This window comes from Sesamum indicum, linkage group LG8, assembly GCF_026168435.1.
Source record: "Sesamum indicum cultivar Baizhima isolate 11 linkage group LG8, ASM2616843v1, whole genome shotgun sequence".
NCBI lineage: Eukaryota > Viridiplantae > Streptophyta > Magnoliopsida > Lamiales > Pedaliaceae > Sesamum > Sesamum indicum.
Genome location: NC_142664.1, coordinates 3,104,410 through 3,118,377, shown reverse-complemented (window position 1 = coordinate 3,118,377; position 13,968 = coordinate 3,104,410). Strand labels below are relative to the sequence as shown.

The 13,968-nt window shown below is 36.3% G+C and overlaps 1 protein-coding gene across 1 annotated transcript; it reads left to right on the top strand.

The window, feature by feature from the left end:
• Positions 1–2,570: 2,570 nt before the first annotated feature.
• AUG5 (HAUS augmin-like complex subunit) lies at positions 2,571–12,765 on the top strand. The gene is made up of 10 exons (XM_088883875.1): positions 2,571–3,346; positions 3,909–4,448; positions 5,679–5,817; positions 6,137–6,313; positions 7,378–7,587; positions 8,192–8,377; positions 9,589–9,748; positions 11,084–11,279; positions 11,739–11,871; positions 12,087–12,765. Exons 1-10 carry the CDS (start codon positions 2,871–2,873, stop codon positions 12,204–12,206), a joined length of 2,337 nt encoding a protein of 778 aa, XP_088740001.1. The 5' UTR covers positions 2,571–2,870; the 3' UTR covers positions 12,207–12,765.
• Positions 12,766–13,968: the final 1,203 nt, after the last annotated feature.

Genomic DNA, 13,968 nt, shown 5'->3' with positions numbered 1-13,968 from the left:
TTCGCAGTCAAGTTCTCACCGTATGAGAACCAACTGTAGAGAATATTAGAAAGGATTCTACACGTCAATAAGGTCTAATTTAAAATGACCCAGAGATTCTAGATGTGTATTTTTATTAATTCCAAGGACTCGTAATTAATAATTATCAATGATTATATATTGACATCAAAATTAAACAATACAGTCAAAAATGACACTTTCCTTTTCTTTAATGTGTGGGTGTGTTATTTTTTTCGAGCATTATCCAATAAAACTAATTAAATAGAATTATGTCAGTGCTCATGATAGAAAATAGTCATAATAGAAAATTCGATCAAAATAGTTAAAAACATCATACTGACGGATAACAATATCAATCAAGCATGTGAATGTCATATCGGACGATGATTGAATCACATGATCATCATCTAATGTATCTCAAAATACCATTTATTACCTTATCCTCAATGGAGAACGACCCCACAATCACATAGAATTACTCATGTCTAAGTATATAAATGGTGCAGATCACAACCTCTAATCTATCCGTAAAAGGACATCTAAGTGAGAACTGAACGAATAAGGCTTTACCAGCGTCCCAATACTATCCTAATGTGCTCTACAAACTGTCCGACCTATGAGGCCCATTGACTGCTTAGCAAGAACTATACATAGAAAATAAACCATTTAAAGATCACATGCATGCTTAATATTACGACAACAATAATATTAAGATAAAATGGGACATATTGGATATTCATATGGATTCTAAAAGTTAATCCCAATATTATTCCACAATGACTACCAAAAATCCTCAATGATCAAGATAATAATTACGTTCTAGTACTTAGTTCCCGTAGGTCCATTCAATCTATATAGATATCAATATATCATTTTCATTTTCTTTCATATCAATTAACAATTTTAAAAAGTATTTCACTCAAATTCTTCGTAACAAAAGATCATTTTTATACGTATATACAACCATGAAAGATACACGTACGATAATTCTCCATATTTGTAATTATTAATATAATTTTAAATGACATTCACAATAATAACAAGATCCCAATTTTAAATCAAACTAGCAATTCAATGCTCCTTAATTTACAATCTGTTTAGGCCCATAATATAATTTTACCAGTCAAATCATTGTTCTTCCATTTTTGTTTGAATAAAATAATAATTTGAAAAATAATAATAATTTAATAATAAAATATAGTAAAAATATTACTTCTTTCTATTTTGGACATTTAAAATATATTTGCATTTTTATCATTAATTGAATATGTATTTTCAACTTCGACTTTATATACAAATAGACAAAAAAAGAGAAGTATTTCACAAATTAATTTTATTTTAAGCAAATTGTATTTCAATAAATAATTTAGTAGTTTTTTTTAATTATTTTTTAAATCATTCACAAGCTACAATATAAAAATATAAATACCTTAAAAATAGATATCCTTTATAGTCTTTTTCCATTTAATCATACGTTATAATTATTTCAACCAAACACCATATTATATTATCAAATGAGATATCCCACGTGCAATATCTCAAATCAAACATCATGCAAAATATAATTAATAATTATTCAATTTTTCATCCTATTTAATACTATCACACGAACTATACGAGCCCACAAAATTTTATTTATGAAATAATATAGCAATAGTTGTATGTCAAACACTAACACCTCATCTCTCATTGATATATTTGAAAATACAGTGTAGATGATACTAGAAAACATCAAGTTGGCAGACATGATTAATCTTCAATTTTACTCAACAATCATGTGGTTTCCTACATTAATTAATTTATCAACATACACTTCTTATAAATTCAATTTAATCATGTGGATTCATAAATTGTGTTCCTTAAAAAAAAAAGGTTAAATTTATTAGCTCAAATTCTAATTTATTTTTTTAGGTGAAAGTAATGAATCATCAATATCAAATATAACAACAACTGACAACATAACAATTATATATTAATAATGAGTATTAAATAACTATATTTAATCAACAACTACTATAAAAATAAAATAACATTCTATATGTTGGTAGGGTTTAAACCTATAACCTTAAAGTTACGGACCATAATTTCACTGAGTTAGATTTTATTGGCAATTAATTCCTACTTAATTAGCCAAGACTATATCTGAATTGACGTATTTCAAATTTTTAGTCACAAGTTGTTTGGAGTTTTTCGGGAAGTTTTAAATTTAAAGCATTTCAAATCTCTTACACTAAATTTGAACTATATTTATTAAATAATGATGAATTTCAAATTATTTTAATACGAAGTTACTTAAAATTATTTTTTAAAATTCAAATATATCAATCTAAATAATGATACATAAATTTAAAATAGTCGTATTGCCTTCAAAATAAATAAATAAATGACATTACATCCTTGTTTTTGATGGAAAATTATAAGAATTGACAATGTTTAATACTCGTACTCGTTTAAATCAAACTGACAATTCTGAACGGGTCGACTGGGACCCGTCGAACATGTGATATGGATCAAGATCCGATCCAATAGTTGGTGGTGGAATCGGAATGCGCATGACTCTATTGGGCATTCGGGCGGGCTTCTTAACTTCAAACTCTCTCTCTCATCAATTTGTCCACTTCCAATCGTGGTACATTTCGGTGTACTTTAACACGCTGTCACGAATACGTGTATGAATAGAGTATCTTATCAAGTGAGCGTACACAGTTCTGCTCAAATTTATACTTGATTTCATCTTCGCCGGCAATGTTAGATCTGTTGATTATTTAATTGAATCAATTTTTGACTGTTCCGGCGAAAGTTTGGTCGCTATAAAGATTCAAGATCCACTACAGTCCACTCACAAAACCCTAGGGCTATTCACTTCCGCAATGCAGAGCTCATCGGGCACGGTGGCCCAGCCCGAGGCAATCTTGGAATGGCTTCAGAAGGAAATGGGCTACAGACCTCTCGGACAATATGCATCTTCCGCTAAGGCCTCAGCACCCACCGCAGAATCGCTTCGCAAGATTTGCCGAGGGAATATGATCCCAGTATGGAACTTTTTGATAAAGAGGGTGAAGTCGGAGAAGACGGTGGAGAATATCCGGAGGAACATTCTTGTACATGGTGCGGATGATGTTGATAAAGGGAGGAGGAAGGAGAAATTGGGAATGGGGAAGGAGACGAGTGGCGGCAGTAGTAGTAGGGAGATAGCATTGCAGGAGAGAGAGTTGGCGGAGAAGGAAGTGGATAGGTTGAGGCAGATTGTGAGGCGGCAGCGCAAGGAGTTGAAGGCTAAGATGATTGAGGTCTCGAGAGAGGAGGCTGAGCGCAAGCGAATGCTCGATGAGCGGTCAAATTACAGGTTCATTATTTGTTTGCAAAACGCTAACTATATTAACTTTTTGGTAATGGTTAATTTTCTGATTGGTTGTAGAGGAAGTTATGTAATGCTGTACTGTGGATAAAATTTTCTTGTCGGCGTTTTTAACTGGGCCTAGGGTTATTTATGCTTAATAAGTAGTTGAATGGGCGTTCTAATAGTGCTACAATTGGTCTCAGACTGTCAGCAGAGTGCAAGTGCCCAAAACATAGTAGAAAGACAGGTTATTTTGTAATGAAAGAAGTATGTTTGAAGTTGAAGGTGAGATCTCAGCAATTACATGGTCAAATCCCTTTGGTTGGTAGTTGTGTTTTCTGTATATTTTATGTGCGGATGATTGCTGTTAGAATGTGGAGTGGTAATTGAGTCCTCTTCACATAGTGATTTGATCTGCTAATCCGACCGTCTATTGATAGAAGAATAATCTTGGAGTTTATATATAACAGATGCTTAATAATGCAGAAGTTACAATGGAAATGACTAGTTTTTTTTTTCGAAATCCTTGTTGAGCAACGTACTTAATAGACCGATTCTCTATTTGTAGGCACAAGCAGGTGATGTTGGAGGCTTATGATCAACAATGTGATGAAGCAGCAAAAATATTTGCTGAGTACCATAAACGACTCCGGTCCTATGTAAATCAAGCTAGGGATGCTCAGAGATCCAGTGCTGACTCCTCTATTGAAATGGTGACCAGCTTCCATGCAAATAACGGGAAGGAACTCTATTCAACTGTCAAAGGCAGCAAAACTGCAGAAGATGTCATTCTTATTGAGACAGCTAGGGAAAGAAATATCCGTAAAGTGTGTGAATCTCTTGCCATGCAGATGTCTGAAAAAATTCGCAGCTCTTTTCCAGCTTATGAAGGAAGTGGAATCCATGTGAATTCTCATTTGGAAGCTGCAAAATTAGGCATTGATGTTGATGGTGATTTACCTACTGATATTAAAGATGTGATGGCAGATTGTCTAAAAAGTCCCCCTCAGTTACTGCAAGCGATCACTTCATACACCCAAAGGCTGAAAACTCTGATCAATCGAGAAATAGAAAGAATTGATGTTAGAGCTGATGCAGAAGCATTAAGGTATTCTCGTGAACAAAGGACCCTTTATCCTGTGTTTTCATGGTATTAAAATTTTGATGCTGTATTTGTTGAAACCAAATTAGAAATTCTAATATATTTTTTCTTGAACGCCTTTTGAATAATGTTTTATTAGTCAGAACATATATGCTTTGCGTCTATATAGTACTGGCAAAAGTAGCATGCTTACCAGTTATGAACTATGCTGGTGCCTTAGTTTTTGGATGTCAGATGGCACTCTGTTGAGCCTTATTGTAATGAAGCTCATCTCCTCAGTTGTTTTCTCTCTGGCTGCTGCTGCTGCAAAAAAAAAAGCTGTCGTATAATGTAGAAACAAGCCACAACTTGGAGAATGACATTTTACTCGTGAATCTGATCGATTAAGTGATTCAATAAGATCCTCTTTCACCTTACTTGACTTTGATATGATCTTAAGAATTGATTACTTAAATGTTTTCGCTATTAATTTAGCTCATTACTGCTCCTTATATATTATTTGTTTCTTTTACATTGTGTTGTGTGCACTTTTAAGAACTAACTTTTCAAAGTTGGTTTCATGTGTGCACTTTAAGTGATTCATGATCTGATGGATCTCAGTCGAAGTAAGAGCATTGTCCGGTTGACAATTCTGTCATCTTCTTAATATCATTTTGTATGAGATTACACTCCAAAGTTGTTCTGTCTTACATGATATCGGCGTTTGCATTATCTTTGCGAAATCCCTTCTGTTCGACTTTTGTGGTTTGTGTTTACAAACTTATGGTAATGGGTCGTGTTGGCTCATTTGGACTGCTTCACGTGTCAGCAATCTCATGGGTGTGCTGCGTGCATTAAGTAATGGCTGTGTTTCATTTGCATAGTGTCAATTTGGATAACTTATTACCTGTATGACTATAGGCTTGTCTTGTACTATCCAGCTGTTGTTATTTGTTCAATTTGGGATATTTTCTTGTGGTTGTACATGAGCTTTTTCTTCTCTCGAAACTCTATGGTGATTGGTTGTTCATTCCCATGGGCTTTAACTGACTGTTCTTTTTCCGCAAATGCATCCACTCTCTCTTTACCTAACATATATTTCGCAAACTCTTCTTCCTACTTGTTTTATGAAGATTACTTAATATATTCACCAGGATATCTGATTTCTGCATCTAAGTTTCATTTGTTTGCACACACCTAAGTTGGTGCCAGTTGTTGCCATGCCAAGTTTTTTATGTTTGATTTTATATTATGAAGGTACAAGTATGAAAACGATACAATAACTGAGGCTTCTACTGACATAAGCTCACCATTACAATATCATCTTTATGGTAATGGGAAACTTGGGGGCGATGTTCCTTCAAGAGGGACTGAAAATCAACTTCTGGAGAGACAGGTATATCTGTGTATTAAATGACCACCATATAGTTGATTTCACCATTCATCCTTGCACTTTTGTTTTATATACTTTTTCTTTCTGTCCTAGCCCCTATTGTCTTGCTGAGTTTTGCAGCCTAAGGGATCCAATGCCATATACCTTCTTAGAGCCTGCTCTTTTTCTGTCCTTGTACTTTTGCAGATATGATCTCTCTCCTAATGTTTTCTCTCTCTAGTGTAACTTTATATCCTGGGTAGCTACATACATCCCTAAAAATCTTCAAAAAAATTCGGGTTTCTATTTTCATTTTTTATACATTATCATACACTTTCTACAGAAAGCACATGTGCAACAATTTTTGGCCACCGAAGATGCACTCAACAAGGCTGCGGAATCTAGAAACATGAGTCAACTACTATTGAAACGTCTCCATGGGAGTGGTGATGCAGTTTCCTCACACTCACTTGTTGCTGCTGGAACATCACAGAATATGAGCAGCCTAAGGCAACTTGAGGTAATATTTCATATGCTTATTCTAATTTATGTTATGTTGGTTTGAAATCAAAATTATATGTAATATGGACTAACGTAAATGATGCTTTCATGTTTTTCTGTGTGATGATATAGTTTCATTTTTACGTCTACTATATACTTTGTCTTTGTTTAGAGCATGTTGTATTTCTTGATTTTGAGGATCATTTAATTATTGTTACCTGACCTTTTTCCTCTTTTTCGATTTCATCTTTTTGATTTTTCTGTTTGCTTAACATATTTCAGAGCCTAAGAGTGCTCTGTAGTTGCTACTTTAAGCCCTTGCCAAACTTAGATACTAGAGAAAGATCATTTGGAATTTTCCTATTTTGAGATGTAATGAATGGGTGGTTAAGGATAATTTCTCCGTATACCTTGACTGCCTGAGGAAAAAGGTTATATAACAGAGGTGGCATTGTTATAGAAAGAGAAAAAAGTAGCAAAAAGAGCAGTGTTATTCCTGAGGGGATTTCTCATGATGTTCAGTGCACCATCCTTTCTTACCAAGTCTGTATTGACAATAAACTCTTTTTAATCTTTCCTATGCTGACATGGGCAAATAAACTAGGTTCTAAGGTCACTGATAATCTTGAAAAGAATAATGAAAAGAGAAAAGAAAACTAATGTTGAATGGATCCTTGTTAGGAGGTGGATAGTCTTGCCATATTAGCACTGATAAGATTTTATGTAATAGTTTTGTGTTTCTTTGTGTTCTAAGCAATTCTGTTGGTTATTTTGATTGCATGAGGGATGTCTTTTTTAGTTTTGAGGTTGTATGTTGGGGGTGGGACAGCAAGGAGCAAGGGTTTGGTCAGACCTTGAACATATTACGTTGCTGCTCTGGTAACTTAAGATGTTGCTTGATAAGTGGGAAAAGCTCTGTCTGTTTTGATTTAGTTCGGTTTATATCTATATCCTTGTTTGGGTAGGCCTTCAATTGGTCTTGTTTCCTGCATGCTAATTTTGACCTGTGTAATTGTGACTGATAACTTTTCTCCATTTGACATCAAAACCTTTCTTGGCACGCGATTTTTCTGATGCTGGTAGTTAGAGGTTTGGGCTAAGGAAAGAGAGGCTGCTGGATTGCGTGCTAGTTTGAATACATTGATGTCAGAAGTACATCGCTTGGACAAATTATGTGCTGAGAGGAAGGAAGCTGAAAATTCTTTAAGAAAGAAGTGGAAGAAGATTGAAGAGTTCGATACTCGCAGATCTGAGTTGGAAGCAATCTACAAATCGTTACTTAAGGCAAACATGGTAAGATCACTTATTCATTCACTCACTCGCAGGCACACACATCCATCCTACCCTTGCAAGGACCTATCTGTTTTCAGCCCTTGCCTTAGCTAAATATAGTATAAACAATTTTAAAAGACATTATTATGGCTATCTGAAGCTGGCGCTTTGTCAACGGGCCTACTTGGATTTTAGTGCACGGAATCCATGCATATCATTCAACTATGTATCATGTCACTGTTTACTAAGATCAGGACTGCAAAAGTATAACATTTTTTATATGCATATATGGTAAAATTCTCCAGTAAAAACCACATTAAAAGTTTGCCTGAAAGAACAGGAATGATAAAAATATATATATCTAATAAACGAGTATAGTATGATTATAAACCAAATTCAGGAATTCACAATAACTTTGTTCAGTTATTGAGGCATTATTTTCTAGAGCAGCATAATGGCATCTACGAATGTGGTTCCATCCTTTGGAGTTCTAAGATTTAGTTTCTGGCCTCTTTTAAGTAATTTGCATATGAAGTTAGGAGAAAGGAAAAATCTTGCACATATATGCTTCTGCGTACGTTGTGTCGTAAACTATTATTTTTGTATTTTTCCCTTATAATTGTAGGATGCTGCTTCTTTCTGGAGTCAGCAGCCATTAGCTGCAAGGGAGTATGCATCAAGCACAATCATTCCTGCTTGCAGTGTTGTTGTGGACTTATCAAACAATGCACAAGATCTCATTGATCAGGAAGTTTCAGCTTTCTATCGAACTCCAGATAATAGCCTTTACATGCTTCCATCAACCCCTCAGGTTTGTGCCACTATAAGAAAACATATTTCCTGCTATATTGGTTGTCTCAAGGTCGCATTCTTGTAATTTAGATATTCTGTCTGATGTGAGTAGTAAACTTGTTACTTTTTTTGGTTTGACTTTTTTGACGCTTGCTTTCTCCATTTTAACTGCACACAATGGCCTTGACTTTCAAGTTATGTTGTTTCTCTTTCTACTAAAACTTGACCACAGGGACATGGAAGAGGTCTTACTCAGTCAGATCTCCATTAACTAGAGTTCAGAAATCCCTTCCAAAAACTTACCCTACTTCTTATCTTATAGATCTCGGATTTGGGCGAGGAACTTGAATTTCTTGTCGTACGTTCTGAAAGTCGAACCATATATTTCTGAATTGTACACTTGGGTCTTGATACTTCGGTTTGTCATATATTGATAATGTGTTTTTTCAAAATCCTTTAGCATCAAATCAGTACCGTGGTATGTGTCATGCTTAGGGTGGATAGGTGCATATATTATACCTTGATAATAAGTTATTCTTTCAACAGCAATAAGCATCGTTCCCGACCAAAATAGTTAAGACTTGTTGGCTTTGTCAATAATGTCAGAAATTAGAATGAGCAAGTGGATGTGAGATTCTAATTGAGTTGGTGCTTGTACAAGAGATCATCCAAGGCTAATATGTGTTTATTACAATGTCAATGTGCTGGATGATCTTGAGGAAAATAAATTGAATTTTGCGTCTATACTGATCTAGTTTCTTACACATATTCTAACACCACGCTTAAATTTGAAGCTGGCACTGGTTGCTCTGATGACTCTTTCTAAATGGACATTCTTTGACACAAGGCTCTTGTCTTGAGCGTGGTAAATCTAATTTTGACTTTTCTTATTTTCAGCAAGACACCTGGAGATTTGATGAGCTCCATGTGTTATTTAATAATAGTAACCAACTAAACCACAAATGGAGTTTGCTTTGATACTTCAATATGTGCTATTAACACGCGCTTAGATTGGGGCTTACTGGACTTTTTTATCTCACAAGTAGTTTTTTACTCGAGCCATGTCATCTTTCTTTAAATCTTTATGTTAGCGCCTTTTTGGTTTCTGTTCATTGATCTCTCATGCTAAAATGAATACAAATACCTGATCAGAGTGCAGCAGGAGTCTGGTTCACACATAAACTTGTTGCACTATCCACTTCTCTTATCCGTCATCTTTCTTTTGTTCAGGCACTCCTGGAGTCAATGGGTGCAAATGGATCCACAGGACCCGAAGCAGTCGCTACTGCTGAGAGGAATGCGGCAATGCTGACTGCTAGAGCTGGGGCAAGAGATCCTTCTGCAGTTCCTTCTATATGTCGCATCTCTGCTGCCCTACAGTATCCCGCTGGTGAGCTTTTCTATTTCTGGAGTTCCTCTGGAAATTTTCTTGATAGTATGTTTACATGAATCATTTTCCTGTGGCATTTTCTCCAACTATCTCTGCCTAATGAATCAGCTGCATCCTCTATAACTTGTTCACATGCTTCTCCATCACCATTCTTCGACTCTCTCAGTGAAAGCTCATCACAATTCCTCAGTGCCTCCATGCATGCTTTATACTTTGATAAATTGAACGACTGGATTGCTGAAGAACAAGCGAAACTAGATGCACCAACAAGTGCTTGATTAATACTCTGAGCTCTTGGTTGATACAACATCATTATTATACTTGGGGCTGGATATATAATTCAGCTATTTATCTGGACCAGTGAATATTCTCAAGAGTTGGTGGGTCTAGTCCAAAAAATTCTTTAAGGAACAAAGTCTGGGAGGAAAATTTTTTCATTTAGATCTAACCTGAAATACTAGTAATGAATTCCTCCCCGCGAACCATGAACTTTCTCTTGTGTTAAATCAGTTGAGCAGATTTCTGTTCATCATCTTGAGAATCATAAACAGAGTAAACTTGTTTAAGAATGCTATGTTTTTTTGTTTTTGCTTTTTCTTTTTGCCCTGGTAAAGCCACTTGTTCCTAGATCCTAGTATTTTTGTTATCACATGCTAGGTAGCCATCCTTTTTTATGAATGTTGATTTCACCCGGCATCTTGAATAGGTGAAAGTGATCCATAGTAATGCACCCACTCACACATGCTCCCAATGGGTTTTGAACCCAACATCTCCACAATGAAATGTTGAGCCCCAAACCATTTTGGTGTCCTTTAAGGGACCTCTTATCCAGTATTAGACGAAAGGAGTTCACTCACAATTAATAACTGGCAACTGAGTATAACCTCGTTTGCATATTTTTGAAAGCCATGTCTAAGGGGATATCCTTTTGTCCTTACTGCCATTGTTGATGTCATGCATGATGTGGACAATAGAGATATTAAGAGGTTATTATTGCTACGTACCACCTCGTCTTACGTTTCGAAATGCAGGAACATAAAGCTTGATTAATTTCAAAGTCCATTCCTTTCATGGTAATAATAGTCATGAAGTTCATAAGATACTTGCAATCAAAAGGTTCTTTGATTTTTACTAAAATGATTTGCCGTTAGTCCATTAGGCGTTATCATATTTTTTTTTGTGTTATTCCATTAGGTGTTATTCTACAATCTTCTTGAGCATATTTGAAATGGATTCAGATTGCTTAGTGTGAGATGTTTTTTTTGGATGCAAGATTCCCAACTGATATATATACCTGACCCTGTTATGCATTTGAACTAATTCAACGCAAGGCAGGTTTAGATGGTTTGGATGCCGGTTTAGCATCAGTCCTAGAGTCCATGGAGTTCTGTTTAAAGCTACGTGGTTCTGAGGCTTGTGTATTGGAAGACTTGGCGAAGGCAATTAATTTGGTTCATATACGAAGGGATCTTGTTGAGAGTGGTCATGCTTTGCTAAATCATGCTCATCGTGCACAGCAAGAGTATGATAGGTACACCAAATCATTTTCTTTTTCTGTTGTAATTTTGCATTCCTACTTTTGAGATTTCCAATACTTTATACAAAACTATCTCAATCATATTATAGACATCTATCTGGGACACAAAAGTTTCCGGTTTGGAAAAACTGAAGCCTAATATCTTATACAAAACCTCTGAATCTCCTTTTTGATGTGTAATTATATTATAGACATGTACCTGGGGCGCAAAAGTTTAGGGTCTGAAAACACTGAACCTGATAGTTGGGGCCTAGTTTAGACATTATTTGCCTTTTACAATGTTTTCCTTTTAAGCATGATATGGTTCTTCTCATGTGCTGAGTAACTACCTACATTGTGTTTCCTTGAGGAAGCATGAGATGAGGAATCATGATACTCTGATTTTGTTGTTTCTATGATTAAGATGGCTTTATATTGGTTCCATTATTATTCTGTCAACTCTCTGTTTTGCAGGACAACAAATTACTGTCTGAATGTAGCAGCTGAACAACAGAAGACTGTTACAGAAAAATGGTTACCTGAACTAAGCAATGCAGTTCTAAATGCACAAAAATGTCTGGAAGACTGCAAATACGTTGGAGGTTTGGTGAGTACTCTGCAGGACTTCAAATAATATTCTTCTTGTACATATGCAAATAGTTTACAACTTAACGGTTCCATGTTAATGTTCCATAGATTTTCTAACTTCAGCATGCTGTCGATTTAAACATCTGGATTTTATGCCTTGTTGCTAATTCATAGTGTTCTCGCTAAAGATTTTCCAACCCTTGGGAAACTTTTCTGATTGGTGTTTTTCTGTAGCTTGATGAATGGTGGGAACAACCAGCCTCTACTGTCGTTGATTGGGTTGCCGTTGATGGAGAAAATGTTGCTGCGTGGCAAAATCATGTGAAACAGCTTCTGGCATTTTATGATAAATAAATGGTACACTGAACAAATGTTTGGCAGTAAAAGGTAGCTTCTGGGAGGTTTTTGTATTGCCCAAATGTGTGCTTGCCAATTTCTTGTATTGGACCGAATCAAATTCGAAGCTAGGTTGTAAAACTTGGTGGTGTTGATCCCAGTCAAGTTGGAATCCTGGTTAAAGCTATTGCTAGTTTTGGGCTAACTGAAAGGGGGTATGCTTATATTGCTGTCAGTTTCGTCTGTGAGACCTGCAAATACCATGGACCACCATATTGCAAATTTTATGGAGGGAGAAATGCATATGGAGCATGTAGAGCTGTGCTGTTTGTACTAGTTTCCATGTAATCATGCTGATTAGCTTTACATCTCTTTCTTGTATAGATGGTTCCTCCCAGCTCGGTATCTGGAAGGATCTCTGCTATGCCCCTTCCCCCAGTTAATTGTTTGAGGCTTGATCTGGTGTCTAGTTTTAGATGTGCGTATTATCATCCTATTCTTCGGTACCATAGTTTGTCGCGGTATGTGAAAATGATAATTTTCCACATCATCGATGAGGCGGAAGTAATTGTAATAATTATGGGTATTTCATATGCATATATTACATGGTTGCATGGGTCTCTAGTTTGCTTAAGGGAAATATATAGCAGGTCCTAAACCTGTTTGTGAAGCAGGGACTGTTCCAACCATTTTTGTTATGGTATATATGTATGTGCAGGCAGGAGTTATTCGGAGGAGGTTTGAGGACTTGGATTTATTTCTCAACAACCCCCCAATTATCATTCGTAGATGTGATGTCTATAGTCTGTCCCTACATTAGTCTATTGTCCTTGTCAGTATGAGGCAAGCAAAGCATAGGATGCCACGGTTGTGGTTGTAGGCGATAATGATTCTCCTTGTCTTTTTTTTTTTTTTTGGACAACCCCCCAATTATCATTCGTAGATGTGATGTCTATAGTCTGTCCCTACATTAGTCTATTGTCCTTGTCAGTATGAGGCAAGCAAAGCATAGGATGCCACGGTTGTGGTTGTAGGCGATAATGATTCTCCTTGTCTTTTTTTTTTTTTTTTTGGGTGAAATGTAAGTTTCATTCATCTAAAAATATTTACAATGTATTCCGGGCATATCAGAAGAGATACAAAGCCCACACTAAAGATTAAGACACAATCAAACCGTGTAGGAAAAGTGTCCAAAGGACCCTATGCAATGTAACATTGACTAAACTAATTCGCCCCTTGGGACAGGGCGTTGAGCCCTCAAAGATGACTTCATTGCGATGCCTCCAAAGTGTGTAGACCGTGTATGCCAAAGCGAGGTGACGCATTTTGTTCTGCACGGAGGAACCTGTTTTCTCTTTCTTAAGCCATTTGACCGCACTTTGAAGGGTTGACATAGTCCGGTTAATACTAAGTCAGTGTCGAATGCATGACCAAACGAAGTTGCTGAACGGGCACTCAAAGAAAAGGTGCTTGGCCGATTCCTTGGTTTTGATGCATAGTGAGCACAGATCCTCCTCTTGGAGGAACCCAAATCTGTCCCTTGTAGCTAGTCTACCGCGCAAGCCAAGCCACAAGATAAATGAGTACTTCGGTGGGATAAAAACCTTCCATATAGCTGCTTTCCAAGGCTTCCTCGCAAGTTTCAGCCTGAAGTACTCATAAGCTACCGACGTTTGGAGACCCTTTGGGGTAGACCATCTTGTCATCTGTTTGATCGCTGCCTCCGGAGACCTAAAACCAGCGACCACCCTGTTGCGGATTTTGGCAAGCCGTTGAAGGA

What these genes read in the sequence shown, in the direction of transcription:
- AUG5 (XM_088883875.1), top strand. Translation starts at nt 2,871, where the DNA reads ATGCAGAGCTCATCGGGCACGGTGGCCCAGCCCGAGGCAATCTTGGAA. An exon ending in GATGAGCGGTCAAATTACAG is followed by an intron (nt 3,347 to 3,908) that starts GTTCATTATTTG and finishes CTCTATTTGTAG; the next exon opens with GCACAAGCAGGTGATGTTGG. An exon ending in TGCCCTACAGTATCCCGCTG is followed by an intron (nt 9,749 to 11,083) that starts GTGAGCTTTTCT and finishes AACGCAAGGCAG; the next exon opens with GTTTAGATGGTTTGGATGCC.